General features: G+C 41.0%; 1 protein-coding gene across 1 annotated transcript in view; it reads right to left on the reverse strand.

Annotated features, from left to right (window-relative positions):
* The window catches only part of LOC140157963 (proteasomal ATPase-associated factor 1-like), a 121,491-nt gene that overhangs the window by 96,945 nt on the left and 1,049 nt on the right, over positions 1–23,497 (reverse strand). Inside the window, 1 exon segment of the mRNA XM_072181210.1 lies at positions 2,869–2,972. Within this exon segment, the coding sequence (XP_072037311.1) occupies positions 2,869–2,972 (104 nt within the window).

Genomic DNA, 23,497 nt, shown 5'->3' on the forward strand with positions numbered 1-23,497 from the left:
TTCAAGAAATGCTATTTTATGCGCCTGCGGCGTCTTGTTCCATACACCCCCCTTTAAAAAAGAGGGACTTTAAATTGCCTTTGTTTTGTATTTTGTTTGCTTAAATATGGATTTAGTTTGATTTCTGTTGTTAATCATGCAAATAAAAAACAGATGAGAGATAAAAATAAGTTTTATAAACAATTTCGACTTCTTGTTCATTAAGTTTGTCTTTTTACTTCAAATATATATCTTGCCTGTGTGGCGCAATCGGTTAGCGCGCTGTATCATAATTTTTATATCAGGCGTATATTGCATGCCTCTCTTAATCTAGGTTCGAACCCCACCCAAGTCTCCTCTCCGGAATTTTTTTTTTTTTTTCTTCTTTTCTACATTTTCCCAGTTGTGTTTTTGAATCATATTGAACTGGTCAAAAAAACGTATTTCATACAAACAAATTTTTCTCTTGATTTAATTGGAGAATACTGCCAACTGATACCTGGGGGGTTAGATTATGCTGAGTAGTCTTTTGGTGACATGCTTTTGCCGAATTTGTCTGATAATATCTCCTATTGAACATGCTTGGGGTTCAAAGCAAATAAGCTAATATATGTCTTTATGCTGCGAGAACTAGTGGCTAGGTGCTCGCTCATTAGATATAATTAATTCGAGGTTTTTTCCAATATGCCTTTATAATGGAGAGACTTTGATTTGTCTGTTTATTTACTTTAGATTAAGTTACGTAATAAATACACAGACTTTCTGTTCAATAGAATTCGATTGGCGTGGGAGAGACTTTGATTTGTCTGTTTATTTACTTTAGATTAAGTTACGTAATAAATACACAGACTTTCTGTTCAATAGAATTCGATTGGCCATTGCAAAGTGATCATGGAGAAAACCAAGAGTTATATATTACAATAGAGTTGTGAGCATCACTGCCTTTGGTGAATAGGCCTATTATTAGAATGTTTGAATCTCGCGCGTATTGGTATATACAACAGGAAATGAGATAAAAATGAAAAAATGAAAAAATCCATGTTCTACCTCCTCCCCCCCCCCCAAGTTCTGAGTATTCTAGAAAAAAGATTCTGGTCAAGGAATTAATTTCTGTGGAAAAATATCTGCGTTTTATTAGTAGGCCTATAATATTCATGTTGCAAAACACCCCCGCCCCCGGCTTTAAGTAGAAATTTTGAAAATTAGTACATTTGTTTAATTTTTCAGTCAATAGGCCTATGCGTTTAAGATAAGTTTCTTTGATACTATCATTAGGAAATCATATTGGGAAAAAGCGAAAGAGTTAAAGTCATTCACCCGCCCTCCCCCCATGAAATTTGCTTTAAAAAATAGAAAATCACACCAGAACAGAAAAAATTAAAATCGTGTCAGACACTGTCTGATTTAGTATCAAGTTACATGGAGGCAAATCACTTCCAACGGACCGGAAGTGCAACGTCACTAAAGGTCTCTAAAACCCTAAAAATTAGCATAATATGCTTGCATTTCCAGACAAATATTTGTATTGCATCATTTTAGGGTAATATATAAAGTTGAACAATCCCAAGGCATTCGGACATGATATATCGTGCATTAACTTGGCGCATTGTTTTCAAGAAATGCTATTTTGTACGCCTCGCGGCGGCGTCTTGTTCCATACACCCCCCCTTTAAAAAAAGAGGGACTTTAAATTGCCTTTGTTTTGTATTTTGTTTGCTTAAATATGGATTTAGTTTGATTTCTGTTGTTAATCATGCAAATAAAAAACAGATGAGAGATATAAATAAGTTTTATAAACAATTTCGACTTCTTGTTCATTAAGTTTGTCTTTTTACTTCAAATATATATCTTGCCTGTGTGGCGCAATCGGTTAGCGCGCTGTATCATAATTTTTATATCAGGCGTTTATTGCATGCGTCTCTTAATCTAGGTTCGAACCCCACCCAAGTCTTCTCTCCGGAATTGTTTTTTTTTTTCATCTTCTTCTTTTCTACATTTTCCCAGTTGTGTTTTTGAATCATATTGAACTGGTCAAAAAAAAACGTATTTCATACAAAAAAATTTTTCTCTTGATTTAATTGGAGAATACTGCCAACTGATACCTGGGGGGTTAGATTATGCTGAGTAGTCTTTTGGTGACATGCTTTTGCCGAATTTGTCTGATAATATCTCCTATTGAACATGCTTGGGGTTCAAAGCAAATAAGCTAATATATGTCTTTATGCTGCGAGAACCAGTGGCTAGGTGCTCGCTCATTAGATATAATTAATTCGAGGTTTTTTCCAATATGCCTTTCTAATGATGGAGATTCATTTAAATGCTGATTTTTTTCAAAAAATGTGTTTATTTTCCACTCTCAATTTATTCGGGCCCGCAAAAGTTTGTGAGGGCCCCTAAAGATCAAGAACAAGGGCCCAAATGGCCCGTGGTCATTTTTGCTTATTTACCACACTGGGGGGGGGGGGCAAGACTTGGCTACCCCACTGCTGACACTGTGAGGCCTTCTGAAGCCGATATCTGAGGTACACCATTGGAATCTGGACCATGAGATTTGAGCTCTCCTTGAATGCCAGGCTCTCCTAGCTAGGCCCATTATCAGTATAGAATACATACCTTGGTTACTTCTGACACTGTGAAGCCTTCTGAAGCTGATAGCTGAGGTACACCATTGGAATCTGGACCATGAGATTTGAGCTCTCCTTGAATGCCAGGCTCTCCTAGGTAGGCCCATTATCAGTATAGAATACATACCTTGGTTACTTCCGACACTGTGAAGCCTTCTGAAGCTGATATCTGAGGTACACCATTGGAATCTGGACCATGAGATTTGAGTTCTCCTTGAATGCCAGGCTCTCCTAGCTAGGCCCATTATCAGTACAGAATACATACCTTGGTTACTTCTGACACTGTGAAGCCTTCTGAAGCTGATACCTGAGGTACACCATTGGAATCTGGACCATGAGATTTGAGTTCTCCTTGAATGCCAGGCTCTCCTAGCTAGGCCCATTATCAGTATAGAATATACCTTGGTTACTTCTGACACTGTGAAGCCTTCTGAAGCTGATAGCTGAGGTACACCATTGGAATCTGGACCATGAGATTTGAGCTCTCCTTGAATGCCAGGCTCTCCTAGGTAGGCCCATTATCAGTATAGAATACATACCTTGGTTACTTCCGACACTGTGAAGCCTTCTGAAGCTGATATCTGAGGTACACCATTGGAATCTGGACCATGAGATTTGAGTTCTCCTTGAATGCCAGGCTCTCCTAGCTAGGCCCATTATCAGTACAGAATACATACCTTGGTTACTTCCGACACTGTGAAGCCTTCTGAAGCTGATAGCTGAGGTACACCATTAGAATCTGGACCATGAGATTTGAGTTCTCCTTGAATGCCAGGGTCACCTAGTTAGGCTTATATATATCAGTACAGAATACATACCTTGGTTACTTCCGACACTGTGAAGCCTTCTGAAGCTGATAGCTGAGGTACACCATTGGAATCTGGACCATGAGATTTGAGTTCTCCTTGAATGCCAGGGTCACCTAGTTAGGCTTATATATATCAGTATAGAATACATACCTTGGTTACTTCTGACACTGTGAAGCCTTCTGAAGCTGATAGCTGAGGTACACCATTAGAATCTGGACCATGAGATTTGAGTTCTCCTTGAATGCCAGGGTCACCTAGTTAGGCTTATATATATCAGTACAGAATACATACCTTAGTTACTTCTGACACTGTGAAGCCTTCTGAAGCTGATAGCTGAGGTACACCATTAGAATCTGGACCATGAGATTTGAGTTCTCCTTGAATGCCAGGGTCACCTAGTTAGGCTTATATATATCAGTATAGAATACATACCTTAGTTACTTCTGACACTGTGAAGCCTTCTGAAGCTGATAGCTGAGGTACACCATTAGAATCTGGACCATGAGATTTGAGTTCTCCTTGAATGCCAGGGTCACCTAGTTAGGCTTATATATATCAGTACAGAATACATACCTTAGTTACTTCTGACACTGTGAAGCCTTCTGAAGCTGATAGCTGAGGTACACCATTGGAATCTGGACCATGAGATTTGAGTTCTCCTTGAATGCCAGGGTCACCTAGTTAGGCTTATATATATCAGTATAGAATACATACCTTGGTTACTTCTGACACTGTGAAGCCTTCTGAAGCTGATAGCTGAGGTACACCATTAGAATCTGGACCATGAGATTTGAGTTCTCCTTGAATGCCAGGCTCTCCTAGGTAGGCCCATTATCAGTATAGAATACATACCTTGGTTACTTCCGACACTGTGAAGCCTTCTGAAGCTGATAGCTGAGGTACACCATTGGAATCTGGACCATGAGATTTGAGCTCTCCTTGAATGCCAGGCTCTCCTAGCTAGGCCCATTATCAGTATAGAATACATACCTTGGTTACTTCCGACACTGTGAAGCCTTCTGAAGCTGATAGCTGAGGTACACCATTGGAATCTGGACCATGAGATTTGAGTTCTCCTTGAATGCCAGGGTCAACTAGTTAGGCTTATATATATCAGTATAGAATACATACCTTAGTTACTTCCGACACTGTGAAGCCTTCTGAAGCTGATAGCTGAGGTACACCATTAGAATCTGGACCATGAGATTTGAGTTCTCCTTGAATGCCAGGGTCACCTAGTTAGGCTTATATATATCAGTACAGAATACATACCTTAGTTACTTCTGACACTGTGAAGCCTTCTGAAGCTGATAGCTGAGGTACACCATTGGAATCTGGACCATGAGATTTGAGTTCTCCTTGAATGCCAGGGTCACCTAGTTAGGCTTATATATATCAGTATAGAATACATACCTTAGTTACTTCCGACACTGTGAAGCCTTCTGAAGCTGATAGCTGAGGTACACCATTAGAATCTGGACCATGAGATTTGAGTTCTCCTTGAATGCCAGGGTCACCTAGTTAGGCTTATATATATCAGTATAGAATACATACCTTAGTTACTTCTGACACTGTGAAGCCTTCTGAAGCTGATAGCTGAGGTACACCATTAGAATCTGGACCATGAGATTTGAGTTCTCCTTGAATGCCAGGGTCACCTAGTTAGGCTTATATATATCAGTACAGAATACATACCTTAGTTACTTCTGACACTGTGAAGCCTTCTGAAGCTGATAGCTGAGGTACACCATTAGAATCTGGACCATGAGATTTGAGTTCTCCTTGAATGCCAGGGTCACCTAGTTAGGCTTATATATATCAGTACAGAATACATACCTTGGTTACTTCTGACACTGTGAAGCCTTCTGAAGCTGATAGCTGAGGTACACCATTAGAATCTGGACCATGAGATTTGAGTTCTCCTTGAATGCCAGGGTCACCTAGTTAGGCTTATATATATCAGTACAGAATACATACCTTAGTTACTTCTGACACTGTGAAGCCTTCTGAAGCTGATAGCTGAGGTACACCATTGGAATCTGGACCATGAGATTTGAGTTCTCCTTGAATGCCAGGGTCACCTAGTTAGGCTTATATATATCAGTACAGAATACATACCTTGGTTACTTCTGACACTGTGAAGCCTTCTGAAGCTGATAGCTGAGGTACACCATTAGAATCTGGACCATGAGATTTGAGTTCTCCTTGAATGCCAGGGTCACCTAGTTAGGCTTATATATATCAGTATAGAATACATACCTTAGTTACTTCTGACACTGTGAAGCCTTCTGAAGCTGATAGCTGAGGTACACCATTGGAATCTGGACCATGAGATTTGAGTTCTCCTTGAATGCCAGGGTCACCTAGTTAGGCTTATATATATCAGTATAGAATACATACCTTAGTTACTTCCGACACTGTGAAGCCTTCTGAAGCTGATAGCTGAGGTACACCATTGGAATCTGGACCATGAGATTTGAGTTCTCCTTGAATGCCAGGGTCACCTAGTTAGGCTTATATATATCAGTATAGAATACATACCTTGGTTACTTCCGACACTGTGAAGCCTTCTGAAGCTGATAGCTGAGGTACACCATTGGAATCTGGACCATGAGATTTGAGTTCTCCTTGAATGCCAGGGTCACCTAGTTAGGCTTATATATATCAGTATAGAATACATACCTTTGTTACTTCCGACACTGTGAAGCCTTCTGAAGCTGATAGCTGAGGTACACCATTGGAATCTGGACCATGAGATTTGAGTTCTCCTTGAATGCCAGGGTCACCTAGTTAGGCTTATATATATCAGTATAGAATACATACCTTAGTTACTTCCGACACTGTGAAGCCTTCTGAAGCTGATAGCTGAGGTACACCATTGGAATCTGGACCATGAGATTTGAGTTCTCCTTGAATGCCAGGGTCACCTAGTTAGGCTTATATATATCAGTATAGAATACATACCTTAGTTACTTCCGACACTGTGAAGCCTTCTGAAGCTGATAGCTGAGGTACACCATTGGAATCTGGACCATGAGATTTGAGTTCTCCTTGAATGCCAGGGTCACCTAGTTAGGCTTATATATATCAGTATAGAATACATACCTTAGTTACTTCCGACACTGTGAAGCCTTCTGAAGCTGATAGCTGAGGTACACCATTAGAATCTGGACCATGAGATTTGAGTTCTCCTTGAATGCCAGGGTCACCTAGTTAGGCTTATATATATCAGTATAGAATACATACCTTAGTTACTTCTGACACTGTGAAGCCTTCTGAAGCTGATAGCTGAGGTACACCATTAGAATCTGGACCATGAGATTTGAGTTCTCCTTGAATGCCAGGGTCACCTAGTTAGGCTTATATATATCAGTATAGAATACATACCTTAGTTACTTCTGACACTGTGAAGCCTTCTGAAGCTGATAGCTGAGGTACACCATTGGAATCTGGACCATGAGATTTGAGTTCTCCTTGAATGCCAGGGTCACCTAGTTAGGCTTATATATATCAGTATAGAATACATACCTTAGTTACTTCTGACACTGTGAAGCCTTCTGAAGCTGATAGCTGAGGTACACCATTGGAATCTGGACCATGAGATTTGAGTTCTCCTTGAATGCCAGGGTCACCTAGTTAGGCTTATATATATCAGTACAGAATACATACCTTAGTTACTTCTGACACTGTGAAGCCTTCTGAAGCTGATAGCTGAGGTACACCATTGGAATCTGGACCATGAGATTTGAGTTCTCCTTGAATGCCAGGGTCACCTAGTTAGGCTTATATATATCAGTATAGAATACATACCTTGGTTACTTCCGACACTGTGAAGCCTTCTGAAGCTGATAGCTGAGGTACACCATTAGAATCTGGACCATGAGATTTGAGTTCTCCTTGAATGCCAGGGTCACCTAGTTAGGCTTATATATATCAGTATAGAATACATACCTTAGTTACTTCTGACACTGTGAAGCCTTCTGAAGCTGATAGCTGAGGTACACCATTGGAATCTGGACCATGAGATTTGAGTTCTCCTTGAATGCCAGGGTCACCTAGTTAGGCTTATATATATCAGTATAGAATACATACCTTAGTTACTTCCGACACTGTGAAGCCTTCTGAAGCTGATAGCTGAGGTACACCATTGGAATCTGGACCATGAGATTTGAGTTCTCCTTGAATGCCAGGGTCACCTAGTTAGGCTTATATATATCAGTATAGAATACATACCTTAGCCTTAGCTGAAATTTTAGCTTGGATTACTTCTGACACTGTGAAGCCTTCTGAAGCTGATAGCTGAGGTACACCATTGGAATCTGGACCATGAGATTTGAGTTCTCCTTGAATGCCAGGGTCACCTAGTTAGGCTTATATATCAGTATAGAATACATACCTTAGTTACTTCTGACACTGTGAAGCCTTCTGAAGCTGATAGCTGAGGTACACCATTGGAATCTGGACCATGAGATTTGAGTTCTCCTTGAATGCCAGGGTCACCTAGTTAGGCTTATATATATCAGTATAGAATACATACCTTTGTTACTTCTGACACTGTGAAGCCTTCTGAAGCTGATAGCTGAGGTACACCATTGGAATCTGGACCATGAGATTTGAGTTCTCCTTGAATGCCAGGGTCACCTAGTTAGGCTTATATATATCAGTATAGAATACATACCTTAGTTACTTCTGACACTGTGAAGCCTTCTGAAGCTGATAGCTGAGGTACACCATTGGAATCTGGACCATGAGATTTGAGTTCTCCTTGAATGCCAGGGTCACCTAGTTAGGCTTATATATATCAGTATAGAATACATACCTTAGTTACTTCTGACACTGTGAAGCCTTCTGAAGCTGATAGCTGAGGTACACCATTGGAATCTGGACCATGAGATTTGAGTTCTCCTTGAATGCCAGGGTCACCTAGTTAGGCTTATATATATCAGTATAGAATACATACCTTGGTTACTTCTGACACTGTGAAGCCTTCTGAAGCTGATAGCTGAGGTACACCATTGGAATCTGGACCATGAGATTTGAGTTCTCCTTGAATGCCAGGGTCACCTAGTTAGGCTTATATATATCAGTATAGAATACATACCTTGGTTACTTCTGACACTGTGAAGCCTTCTGAAGCTGATAGCTGAGGTACACCATTGGAATCTGGACCATGAGATTTGAGTTCTCCTTGAATGCCAGGGTCACCTAGTTAGGCTTATATATATCAGTATAGAATACATACCTTGGTTACTTCTGACAGTGTGAAGCCTTCTGAAGCTGATAGCTGAGGTACACCATTGGAATCTGGACCATGAGATTTGAGTTCTCCTTGAATGCCAGGGTCACCTAGTTAGGCTTATATATATCAGTATAGAATACATACCTTTGTTACTTCTGACACTGTGAAGCCTTCTGAAGCTGATAGCTGAGGTACACCATTGGAATCTGGACCATGAGATTTGAGTTCTCCTTGAATGCCAGGGTCACCTAGTTAGGCTTATATATATCAGTATAGAATACATACCTTGTTACTTCTGACACTGTGAAGCCTTCTGAAGCTGATAGCTGAGGTACACCATTGGAATCTGGACCATGAGATTTGAGTTCTCCTTGAATGCCAGGGTCACCTAGTTAGGCTTATATATATCAGTATAGAATACATACCTTAGTTACTTCTGACACTGTGAAGCCTTCTGAAGCTGATAGCTGAGGTACACCATTAGAATCTGGACCATGAGATTTGAGTTCTCCTTGAATGCCAGGGTCACCTAGTTAGGCTTATATATATCAGTATAGAATACATACCTTAGTTACTTCTGACACTGTGAAGCCTTCTGAAGCTGATAGCTGAGGTACACCATTGGAATCTGGACCATGAGATTTGAGTTCTCCTTGAATGCCAGGGTCACCTAGTTAGGCTTATATATATCAGTATAGAATACATACCTTAGTTACTTCTGACACTGTGAAGCCTTCTGAAGCTGATAGCTGAGGTACACCATTGAATCTGGACCATGAGATTTGAGTTCTCCTTGAATGCCAGGGTCACCTAGTTAGGCTTATATATATCAGTATAGAATACATACCTTAGTTACTTCTGACACTGTGAAGCCTTCTGAAGCTGATAGCTGAGGTACACCATTGGAATCTGGACCATGAGATTTGAGTTCTCCTTGAATGCCAGGGTCACCTAGTTAGGCTTATATATATCAGTATAGAATACATACCTTAGTTACTTCTGACACTGTGAAGCCTTCTGAAGCTGATAGCTGAGGTACACCATTGGAATCTGGACCATGAGATTTGAGTTCTCCTTGAATGCCAGGGTCACCTAGTTAGGCTTATATATATCAGTATAGAATACATACCTTAGTTACTTCTGACACTGTGAAGCCTTCTGAAGCTGATAGCTGAGGTACACCATTGGAATCTGGACCATGAGATTTGAGTTCTCCTTGAATGCCAGGGTCACCTAGTTAGGCTTATATATATCAGTACAGAATACATACCTTGGTTACTTCTGACACTGTGAAGCCTTCTGAAGCTGATAGCTGAGGTACACCATTGGAATCTGGACCATGAGATTTGAGTTCTCCTTGAATGCCAGGGTCACCTAGTTAGGCTTATATATATCAGTATAGAATACATACCTTAGTTACTTCTGACACTGTGAAGCCTTCTGAAGCTGATAGCTGAGGTACACCATTGGAATCTGGACCATGAGATTTGAGTTCTCCTTGAATGCCAGGGTCACCTAGTTAGGCTTATATATATCAGTATAGAATACATACCTTAGTTACTTCTGACACTGTGAAGCCTTCTGAAGCTGATAGCTGAGGTACACCATTGGAATCTGGACCATGAGATTTGAGTTCTCCTTGAATGCCAGGGTCACCTAGTTAGGCTTATATATATCAGTATAGAATACATACCTTGGTTACTTCCGACACTGTGAAGCCTTCTGAAGCTGATAGCTGAGGTACACCATTGGAATCTGGACCATGAGATTTGAGTTCTCCTTGAATGCCAGGGTCACCTAGTTAGGCTTATATATATCAGTATAGAATACATACCTTAGTTACTTCTGACACTGTGAAGCCTTCTGAAGCTGATAGCTGAGGTACACCACTAGAATCTGGACCATGAGATTTGAGTTCTCCTTGAATGCCAGGGTCACCTAGTTAGGCTTATATATATCAGTATAGAATACATACCTTAGTTACTTCTGACACTGTGAAGCCTTCTGAAGCTGATAGCTGAGGTACACCATTGGAATCTGGACCATGAGATTTGAGTTCTCCTTGAATGCCAGGGTCACCTAGTTAGGCTTATATATATCAGTATAGAATACATACCTTAGTTACTTCTGACACTGTGAAGCCTTCTGAAGCTGATAGCTGAGGTACACCATTGGAATCTGGACCATGAGATTTGAGTTCTCCTTGAATGCCAGGGTCACCTAGTTAGGCTTATATATATCAGTATAGAATACATACCTTGGTTACTTCCGACACTGTGAAGCCTTCTGAAGCTGATAGCTGAGGTACACCATTGGAATCTGGACCATGAGATTTGAGTTCTCCTTGAATGCCAGGGTCACCTAGTTAGGCTTATATATATCAGTATAGAATACATACCTTAGTTACTTCTGACACTGTGAAGCCTTCTGAAGCTGATAGCTGAGGTACACCATTGGAATCTGGACCATGAGATTTGAGTTCTCCTTGAATGCCAGGGTCACCTAGTTAGGCTTATATATATCAGTACAGAATACATACCTTGGTTACTTCCGACACTGTGAAGCCTTCTGAAGCTGATAGCTGAGGTACACCATTGGAATCTGGACCATGAGATTTGAGTTCTCCTTGAATGCCAGGGTCACCTAGTTAGGCTTATATATATCAGTATAGAATACATACCTTAGTTACTTCTGACACTGTGAAGCCTTCTGAAGCTGATAGCTGAGGTACACCATTGGAATCTGGACCATGAGATTTGAGTTCTCCTTGAATGCCAGGGTCACCTAGTTAGGCTTATATATATCAGTATAGAATACATACCTTAGTTACTTCTGACACTGTGAAGCCTTCTGAAGCTGATAGCTGAGGTACACCATTGGAATCTGGACCATGAGATTTGAGTTCTCCTTGAATGCCAGGGTCACCTAGTTAGGCTTATATATATCAGTATAGAATACATACCTTGGTTACTTCTGACACTGTGAAGCCTTCTGAAGCTGATAGCTGAGGTACACCATTGGAATCTGGACCATGAGATTTGAGTTCTCCTTGAATGCCAGGGTCACCTAGTTAGGCTTATATATATCAGTATAGAATACATACCTTAGTTACTTCTGACACTGTGAAGCCTTCTGAAGCTGATAGCTGAGGTACACCATTGGAATCTGGACCATGAGATTTGAGTTCTCCTTGAATGCCAGGGTCACCTAGTTAGGCTTATATATATCAGTATAGAATACATACCTTGGTTACTTCTGACACTGTGAAGCCTTCTGAAGCTGATAGCTGAGGTACACCATTGGAATCTGGACCATGAGATTTGAGTTCTCCTTGAATGCCAGGGTCACCTAGTTAGGCTTATATATATCAGTATAGAATACATACCTTAGTTACTTCTGACACTGTGAAGCCTTCTGAAGCTGATAGCTGAGGTACACCATTGGAATCTGGACCATGAGATTTGAGTTCTCCTTGAATGCCAGGGTCACCTAGTTAGGCTTATATATATCAGTATAGAATACATACCTTAGTTACTTCTGACACTGTGAAGCCTTCTGAAGCTGATAGCTGAGGTACACCATTGGAATCTGGACCATGAGATTTGAGTTCTCCTTGAATGCCAGGGTCACCTAGTTAGGCTTATATATATCAGTATAGAATACATACCTTAGTTACTTCTGACACTGTGAAGCCTTCTGAAGCTGATAGCTGAGGTACACCATTGGAATCTGGACCATGAGATTTGAGTTCTCCTTGAATGCCAGGGTCACCTAGTTAGGCTTATATATATCAGTATAGAATACATACCTTAGTTACTTCTGACACTGTGAAGCCTTCTGAAGCTGATAGCTGAGGTACACCATTGGAATCTGGACCATGAGATTTGAGTTCTCCTTGAATGCCAGGGTCACCTAGTTAGGCTTATATATATCAGTATAGAATACATACCTTAGTTACTTCTGACACTGTGAAGCCTTCTGAAGCTGATAGCTGAGGTACACCATTGGAATCTGGACCATGAGATTTGAGTTCTCCTTGAATGCCAGGGTCACCTAGTTAGGCTTATATATATCAGTATAGAATACATACCTTAGTTACTTCTGACACTGTGAAGCCTTCTGAAGCTGATAGCTGAGGTACACCATTGGAATCTGGACCATGAGATTTGAGTTCTCCTTGAATGCCAGGGTCACCTAGTTAGGCTTATATATATCAGTATAGAATACATACCTTAGTTACTTCTGACACTGTGAAGCCTTCTGAAGCTGATAGCTGAGGTACACCATTGGAATCTGGACCATGAGATTTGAGTTCTCCTTGAATGCCAGGGTCACCTAGTTAGGCTTATATATATCAGTATAGAATACATACCTTGGTTACTTCTGACACTGTGAAGCCTTCTGAAGCTGATAGCTGAGGTACACCATTGGAATCTGGACCATGAGATTTGAGTTCTCCTTGAATGCCAGGGTCACCTAGTTAGGCTTATATATATCAGTATAGAATACATACCTTAGTTACTTCTGACACTGTGAAGCCTTCTGAAGCTGATAGCTGAGGTACACCATTGGAATCTGGACCATGAGATTTGAGTTCTCCTTGAATGCCAGGGTCACCTAGTTAGGCTTATATATATCAGTATAGAATACATACCTTAGTTACTTCTGACACTGTGAAGCCTTCTGAAGCTGATAGCTGAGGTACACCATTGGAATCTGGACCATGAGATTTGAGTTCTCCTTGAATGCCAGGGTCACCTAGTTAGGCTTATATATATCAGTATAGAATACATACCTTAGTTACTTCTGACACTGTGAAGCCTTCTGAAGCTGATAGCTGAGGTACACCATTGGAATCTGGACCATGAGATTTGAGTTCTCCTTGAATGCCAGGGTCACCTAGTTAGGCTTATATATATCAGTATAGAATACATACCTTAGTTACTTCTGACACTGTGAAGCCTTCTGAAGCTGATAGCTGAGGTACACCATTGGAATCTGGACCATGAGATTTGAGTTCTCCTTGAATGCCAGGGTCACCTAGTTAGGCTTATATATATCAGTATAGAATACATACCTTAGTTACTTCTGACACTGTGAAGCCTTCTGAAGCTGATAGCTGAGGTACACCATTGGAATCTGGACCATGAGATTTGAGTTCTCCTTGAATGCCAGGGTCACCTAGTTAGGCTTATATATATCAGTATAGAATACATACCTTGGTTACTTCTGACACTGTGAAGCCTTCTGAAGCTGATAGCTGAGGTACACCATTGGAATCTGGACCATGAGATTTGAGTTCTCCTTGAATGCCAGGGTCACCTAGTTAGGCTTATATATATCAGTATAGAATACATACCTTAGTTACTTCTGACACTGTGAAGCCTTCTGAAGCTGATAGCTGAGGTACACCATTGGAATCTGGACCATGAGATTTGAGTTCTCCTTGAATGCCAGGGTCACCTAGTTAGGCTTATATATATCAGTATAGAATACATACCTTGGTTACTTCTGACACTGTGAAGCCTTCTGAAGCTGATAGCTGAGGTACACCATTGGAATCTGGACCATGAGATTTGAGTTCTCCTTGAATGCCAGGGTCACCTAGTTAGGCTTATATATATCAGTATAGAATACATACCTTAGTTACTTCTGACACTGTGAAGCCTTCTGAAGCTGATAGCTGAGGTACACCATTGGAATCTGGACCATGAGATTTGAGTTCTCCTTGAATGCCAGGGTCACCTAGTTAGGCTTATATATATCAGTATAGAATACATACCTTTGTTACTTCTGACACTGTGAAGCCTTCTGAAGCTGATAGCTGAGGTACACCATTGGAATCTGGACCATGAGATTTGAGTTCTCCTTGAATGCCAGGGTCACCTAGTTAGGCTTATATATATCAGTATAGAATACATACCTTAGTTACTTCTGACACTGTGAAGCCTTCTGAAGCTGATAGCTGAGGTACACCATTGGAATCTGGACCATGAGATTTGAGTTCTCCTTGAATGCCAGGGTCACCTAGTTAGGCTTATATATATCAGTATAGAATACATACCTTAGTTACTTCTGACACTGTGAAGCCTTCTGAAGCTGATAGCTGAGGTACACCATTGGAATCTGGACCATGAGATTTGAGTTCTCCTTGAATGCCAGGGTCACCTAGTTAGGCTTATATATATCAGTATAGAATACATACCTTAGTTACTTCTGACACTGTGAAGCCTTCTGAAGCTGATAGCTGAGGTACACCATTGAATCTGGACCATGAGATTTGAGTTCTCCTTGAATGCCAGGGTCACCTAGTTAGGCTTATATATATCAGTATAGAATACATACCTTAGTTACTTCTGACACTGTGAAGCCTTCTGAAGCTGATAGCTGAGGTACACCATTGGAATCTGGACCATGAGATTTGAGTTCTCCTTGAATGCCAGGGTCACCTAGTTAGGCTTATATATATCAGTATAGAATACATACCTTAGTTACTTCTGACACTGTGAAGCCTTCTGAAGCTGATAGCTGAGGTACACCATTGGAATCTGGACCATGAGATTTGAGTTCTCCTTGAATGCCAGGGTCACCTAGTTAGGCTTATATATATCAGTATAGAATACATACCTTAGTTACTTCTGACACTGTGAAGCCTTCTGAAGCTGATAGCTGAGGTACACCATTGGAATCTGGACCATGAGATTTGAGTTCTCCTTGAATGCCAGGGTCACCTAGTTAGGCTTATATATATCAGTATAGAATACATACCTTAGTTACTTCTGACACTGTGAAGCCTTCTGAAGCTGATAGCTGAGGTACACCATTGGAATCTGGACCATGAGATTTGAGTTCTCCTTGAATGCCAGGGTCACCTAGTTAGGCTTATATATATCAGTATAGAATACATACCTTGGTTACTTCTGACACTGTGAAGCCTTCTGAAGCTGATAGCTGAGGTACACCATTGGAATCTGGACCATGAGATTTGAGTTCTCCTTGAATGCCAGGGTCACCTAGTTAGGCTTATATATATCAGTATAGAATACATACCTTTGTTACTTCTGACACTGTGAAGCCTTCTGAAGCTGATAGCTGAGGTACACCATTGGAATCTGGACCATGAGATTTGAGTTCTCCTTGAATGCCAGGGTCACCTAGTTAGGCTTATATATATCAGTATAGAATACATACCTTAGTTACTTCTGACACTGTGAAGCCTTCTGAAGCTGATAGCTGAGGTACACCATTGGAATCTGGACCATGAGATTTGAGTTCTCCTTGAATGCCAGGGTCACCTAGTTAGGCTTATATATATCAGTATAGAATACATACCTTAGTTACTTCTGACACTGTGAAGCCTTCTGAAGCTGATAGCTGAGGTACACCATTGGAATCTGGACCATGAGATTTGAGTTCTCCTTGAATGCCAGGGTCACCTAGTTAGGCTTATATATATCAGTATAGAATACATACCTTGGTTACTTCCGACACTGTGAAGCCTTCTGAAGCTGATAGCTGAGGTACACCATTGGAATCTGGACCATGAGATTTGAGTTCTCCTTGAATGCCAGGGTCACCTAGTTAGGCTTATATATATCAGTATAGAATACATACCTTAGTTACTTCTGACACTGTGAAGCCTTCTGAAGCTGATAGCTGAGGTACACCATTGGAATCTGGACCATGAGATTTGAGTTCTCCTTGAATGCCAGGGTCACCTAGTTAGGCTTATATATATCAGTATAGAATACATACCTTGGTTACTTCCGACACTGTGAAGCCTTCTGAAGCTGATAGCTGAGGTACACCATTGGAATCTGGACCATGAGATTTGAGTTCTCCTTGAATGCCAGGGTCACCTAGTTAGGCTTATATATATCAGTATAGAATACATACCTTAGTTACTTCTGACACTGTGAAGCCTTCTGAAGCTGATAGCTGAGGTACACCATTGGAATCTGGACCATGAGATTTGAGTTCTCCTTGAATGCCAGGGTCACCTAGTTAGGCTTATATATATCAGTATAGAATACATACCTTAGTTACTTCTGACACTGTGAAGCCTTCTGAAGCTGATAGCTGAGGTACACCATTGGAATCTGGACCATGAGATTTGAGTTCTCCTTGAATGCCAGGGTCACCTAGTTAGGCTTATATATATCAGTATAGAATACATACCTTAGTTACTTCTGACACTGTGAAGCCTTCTGAAGCTGATAGCTGAGGTACACCATTGAATCTGGACCATGAGATTTGAGTTCTCCTTGAATGCCAGGGTCACCTAGTTAGGCTTATATATATCAGTATAGAATACATACCTTGGTTACTTCTGACACTGTGAAGCCTTCTGAAGCTGATAGCTGAGGTACACCATTGGAATCTGGACCATGAGATTTGAGTTCTCCTTGAATGCCAGGGTCACCTAGTTAGGCTTATATATATCAGTATAGAATACATACCTTAGTTACTTCTGACACTGTGAAGCCTTCTGAAGCTGATAGCTGAGGTACACCATTGGAATCTGGACCATGAGATTTGAGTTCTCCTTGAATGCCAGGGTCACCTAGTTAGGCTTATATATATCAGTATAGAATACATACCTTAGTTACTTCTGACACTGTGAAGCCTTCTGAAGCTGATAGCTGAGGTACACCATCGGATCTGGACCATGAGATTTGAGTTCTCCTTGAATGCCAGGGTCACCTAGTTAGGCTTATATATATCAGTATAGAATACATACCTTGGTTACTTCCGACACTGTGAAGCCTTCTGAAGCTGATAGCTGAGGTACACCATTGGAATCTGGACCATGAGATTTGAGTTCTCCTTGAATGCCAGGGTCACCTAGTTAGGCTTATATATATCAGTATAGAATACATACCTTAGTTACTTCTGACACTGTGAAGCCTTCTGAAGCTGATAGCTGAGGTACACCATTGGAATCTGGACCATGAGATTTGAGTTCTCCTTGAATGCCAGGGTCACCTAGTTAGGCTTATATATATCAGTATAGAATACATACCTTAGTTACTTCTGACACTGTGAAGCCTTCTGAAGCTGATAGCTGAGGTACACCATTGGAATCTGGACCATGAGATTTGAGTTCTCCTTGAATGCCAGGGTCACCTAGTTAGGCTTATATATATCAGTATAGAATACATACCTTAGTTACTTCTGACACTGTGAAGCCTTCTGAAGCTGATAGCTGAGGTACACCATTGGAATCTGGACCATGAGATTTGAGTTCTCCTTGAATGCCAGGGTCACCTAGTTAGGCTTATATATATCAGTATAGAATACATACCTTAGTTACTTCTGACACTGTGAAGCCTTCTGAAGCTGATAGCTGAGGTACACCATTGGAATCTGGACCATGAGATTTGAGTTCTCCTTGAATGCCAGGGTCACCTAGTTAGGCTTATATATATCAGTATAGAATACATACCTTGGTTACTTCTGACACTGTGAAGCCTTCTGAAGCTGATAGCTGAGGTACACCATTGGAATCTGGACCATGAGATTTGAGTTCTCCTTGAATGCCAGGGTCACCTAGTTAGGCTTATATATATCAGTATAGAATACATACCTTAGTTACTTCTGACACTGTGAAGCCTTCTGAAGCTGATAGCTGAGGTACACCATTGGAATCTGGACCATGAGATTTGAGTTCTCCTTGAATGCCAGGGTCACCTAGTTAGGCTTATATATATCAGTATAGAATACATACCTTGGTTACTTCTGACACTGTGAAGCCTTCTGAAGCTGATAGCTGAGGTACACCATTGGAATCTGGACCATGAGATTTGAGTTCTCCTTGAATGCCAGGGTCACCTAGTTAGGCTTATATATATCAGTATAGAATACATACCTTGGTTACTTCTGACACTGTGAAGCCTTCTGAAGCTGATAGCTGAGGTACACCATTGGAATCTGGACCATGAGATTTGAGTTCTCCTTGAATGCCAGGGTCACCTAGTTAGGCTTATATATATCAGTATAGAATACATACCTTAGTTACTTCTGACACTGTGAAGCCTTCTGAAGCTGATAGCTGAGGTACACCATTGGAATCTGGACCATGAGATTTGAGTTCTCCTTGAATGCCAGGGTCACCTAGTTAGGCTTATATATATCAGTATAGAATACATACCTTGGTTACTTCTGACACTGTGAAGCCTTCTGAAGCTGATAGCTGAGGTACACCATTGGAATCTGGACCATGAGATTTGAGTTCTCCTTGAATGCCAGGGTCACCTAGTTAGGCTTATATATATCAGTATAGAATACATACCTTAGTTACTTCTGACACTGTGAAGCCTTCTGAAGCTGATAGCTGAGGTACACCATTGGAATCTGGACCATGAGATTTGAGTTCTCCTTGAATGCCAGGGTCACCTAGTTAGGCTTATATATATCAGTATAGAATACATACCTTAGTTACTTCTGACACTGTGAAGCCTTCTGAAGCTGATAGCTGAGGTACACCATTGGAATCTGGACCATGAGATTTGAGTTCTCCTTGAATGCCAGGGTCACCTAGTTAGGCTTATATATATCAGTATAGAATACATACCTTAGTTACTTCTGACACTGTGAAGCCTTCTGAAGCTGATAGCTGAGGTACACCATTGGAATCTGGACCATGAGATTTGAGTTCTCCTTGAATGCCAGGGTCACCTAGTTAGGCTTATATATATCAGTATAGAATACATACCTTGGTTACTTCCGACACTGTGAAGCCTTCTGAAGCTGATAGCTGAGGTACACCATTGGAATCTGGACCATGAGATTTGAGTTCTCCTTGAATGCCAGGGTCACCTAGTTAGGCTTATATATATCAGTATAGAATACATACCTTAGTTACTTCTGACACTGTGAAGCCTTCTGAAGCTGATAGCTGAGGTACACCATTGGAATCTGGACCATGAGATTTGAGCTCTCCTTGAATGCCAGGGTCACCTAGTTAGGCTTATATATATCAGTATAGAATACATACCTTAGTTACTTCTGACACTGTGAAGCCTTCTGAAGCTGATAGCTGAGGTACACCATTGGAATCTGGACCATGAGATTTGAGTTCTCCTTGAATGCCAGGGTCACCTAGTTAGGCTTATATATATCAGTATAGAATACATACCTTGGTTACTTCCGACACTGTGAAGCCTTATGAAGCTGATAGCTGAGGTACACCATTGGAATCTGGACCATGAGATTTGAGTTCTCCTTGAATGCCAGGGTCACCTAGTTAGGCTTATATATATCAGTATAGAATACATACCTTAGTTACTTCTGACACTGTGAAGCCTTCTGAAGCTGATAGCTGAGGTACACCATTGGAATCTGGACCATGAGATTTGAGTTCTCCTTGAATGCCAGGGTCACCTAGTTAGGCTTATATATATCAGTATAGAATACATACCTTAGTTACTTCTGACACTGTGAAGCCTTCTGAAGCTGATAGCTGAGGTACACCATTAGAATCTGGACCATGAGATTTGAGTTCTCCTTGAATGCCAGGGTCACCTAGTTAGGCTTATATATATCAGTACAGAATACATACCTTAGTTACTTCCGACACTGTGAAGCCTTCTGAAGCTGATAGCTGAGGTACACCATTAGAATCTGGACCATGAGATTTGAGTTCTCCTTGAATGCCAGGGTCACCTAGTTAGGCTTATATATATCAGTATAGAATACATACCTTAGTTACTTCTGACACTGTGAAGCCTTCTGAAGCTGATAGCTGAGGTACACCATTGGAATCTGGACCATGAGATTTGAGTTCTCCTTGAATGCCAGGGTCACCTAGTTAGGCTTATATATATCAGTATAGAATACATACCTTAGTTACTTCTGACACTGTGAAGCCTTCTGAAGCTGATAGCTGAGGTACACCATTGGAATCTGGACCATGAGATTTGAGTTCTCCTTGAATGCCAGGGTCACCTAGTTAATATATATCAGTATAGAATACATACCTTAGTTACTTCCGACACTGTGAAGCCTTCTGAAGCTGATAGCTGAGGTACACCATTAGAATCTGGACCATGAGATTTGAGTTCTCCTTGAATGCCAGGGTCACCTAGTTAGGCTTATATATATCAGTATAGAATACATACCTTAGTTACTTCTGACACTGTGAAGCCTTCTGAAGCTGATAGCTGAGGTACACCATTGGAATCTGGACCATGAGATTTGAGTTCTCCTTGAATGCCAGGGTCACCTAGTTAGGCTTATATATATCAGTATAGAATACATACCTTGGTTACTTCCGACACTGTGAAGCCTTCTGAAGCTGATAGCTGAGGTACACCATTAGAATCTGGACCATGAGATTTGAGTTCTCCTTGAATGCCAGGGTCACCTAGTTAGGCTTATATATATCAGTATAGAATACATACCTTGGTTACTTCCGACACTGTGAAGCCTTCTGAAGCTGATAGCTGAGGTACACCATTGGAATCTGGACCATGAGATTTGAGTTCTCCTTGAATGCCAGGGTCACCTAGTTAGGCTTATATATATCAGTATAGAATACATACCTTGGTTACTTCCGACACTGTGAAGCCTTCTGAAGCTGATAGCTGAGGTACACCATTAGAATCTGGACCATGAGATTTGAGTTCTCCTTGAATGCCAGGGTCACCTAGTTAGGCTTATATATATCAGTACAGAATACATACCTTAGTTACTTCTGACACTGTGAAGCCTTCTGAAGCTGATAGCTGAGGTACACCATTAGAATCTGGACCATGAGATTTGAGTTCTCCTTGAATGCCAGGGTCACCTAGTTAGGCTTATATATATCAGTATAGAATACATACCTTGGTTACTTCTGACACTGTGAAGCCTTCTGAAGCTGATAGCTGAGGTACACCATTGGAATCTGGACCATGAGATTTGAGTTCTCCTTGAATGCCAGGGTCACCTAGTTAGGCTTATATATATCAGTATAGAATACATACCTTAGTTACTTCTGACACTGTGAAGCCTTCTGAAGCTGATAGCTGAGGTACACCATTAGAATCTGGACCATGAGATTTGAGTTCTCCTTGAATGCCAGGGTCACCTAGTTAGGCTTATATATATCAGTATAGAATACATACCTTGGTTACTTCCGACACTGTGAAGCCTTCTGAAGCTGATAGCTGAGGTACACCATTAGAATCTGGACCATGAGATTTGAGTTCTCCTTGAATGCCAGGGTCACCTAGTTAGGCTTATATATATCAGTATAGAATACATACCTTAGTTACTTCTGACACTGTGAAGCCTTCTGAAGCTGATAGCTGAGGTACACCATTGGAATCTGGACCATGAGATTTGAGTTCTCCTTGAATGCCAGGGTCACCTAGTTAGGCTTATATATATCAGTACAGAATACATACCTTGGTTACTTCCGACACTGTGAAGCCTTCTGAAGCTGATAGCTGAGGTACACCATTAGAATCTGGACCATGAGATTTGAGTTCTCCTTGAATGCCAGGGTCACCTAGTTAGGCTTATATATATATCAGTATAGAATACATACCTTAGTTACTTCTGACACTGTGAAGCCTTCTGAAGCTGATAGCTGAGGTACACCATTGGAATCTGGACCATGAGATTTGAGTTCTCCTTGAATGCCAGGGTCACCTAGTTAGGCTTATATATATCAGTATAGAATACATACCTTAGTTACTTCTGACACTGTGAAGCCTTCTGAAGCTGATAGCTGAGGTACACCATTGGATCTGGACCATGAGATTTGAGTTCTCCTTGAATGCCAGGGTCACCTAGTTAGGCTTATATATATCAGTACAGAATACATACCTTAGTTACTTCTGACACTGTGAAGCCTTCTGAAGCTGATAGCTGAGGTACACCATTAGAATCTGGACCATGAGATTTGAGTTCTCCTTGAATGCCAGGGTCACCTAGTTAGGCTTATATATATCAGTACAGAATACATACCTTAGTTACTTCTGACACTGTGAAGCCTTCTGAAGCTGATAGCTGAGGTACACCATTAGAATCTGGACCATGAGATTTGAGTTCTCCTTGAATGCCAGGGTCACCTAGTTAGGCTTATATATATCAGTATAGAATACATACCTTAGTTACTTCTGACACTGTGAAGCCTTCTGAAGCTGATAGCTGAGGTACACCATTGGAATCTGGACCATGAGATTTGAGTTCTCCTTGAATGCCAGGGTCACCTAGTTAGGCTTATATATATCAGTATAGAATACATACCTTAGTTACTTCCGACACTGTGAAGCCTTCTGAAGCTGATAGCTGAGGTACACCATTGGAATCTGGACCATGAGATTTGAGTTCTCCTTGAATGCCAGGGTCACCTAGTTAGGCTTATATATATCAGTACAGAATACATACCTTAGTTACTTCTGACACTGTGAAGCCTTCTGAAGCTGATAGCTGAGGTACACCATTGGAATCTGGACCATGAGATTTGAGTTCTCCTTGAATGCCAGGGTCACCTAGTTAGGCTTATATATATCAGTATAGAATACATACCTTAGTTACTTCTGACACTGTGAAGCCTTCTGAAGCTGATAGCTGAGGTACACCATTGGAATCTGGACCATGAGATTTGAGTTCTCCTTGAATGCCAGGGTCACCTAGTTAGGCTTATATATATCAGTATAGAATACATACCTTAGTTACTTCTGACACTGTGAAGCCTTCTGAAGCTGATAGCTGAGGTACACCATTGGAATCTGGACCATGAGATTTGAGTTCTCCTTGAATGCCAGGGTCACCTAGTTAGGCTTATATATATCAGTATAGAATACATACCTTGGTTACTTCCGACACTGTGAAGCCTTCTGAAGCTGATAGCTGAG

Source organism: Amphiura filiformis, chromosome 7 (assembly GCF_039555335.1).
Source record: "Amphiura filiformis chromosome 7, Afil_fr2py, whole genome shotgun sequence".
Lineage (NCBI taxonomy): Eukaryota > Metazoa > Echinodermata > Ophiuroidea > Amphilepidida > Amphiuridae > Amphiura > Amphiura filiformis.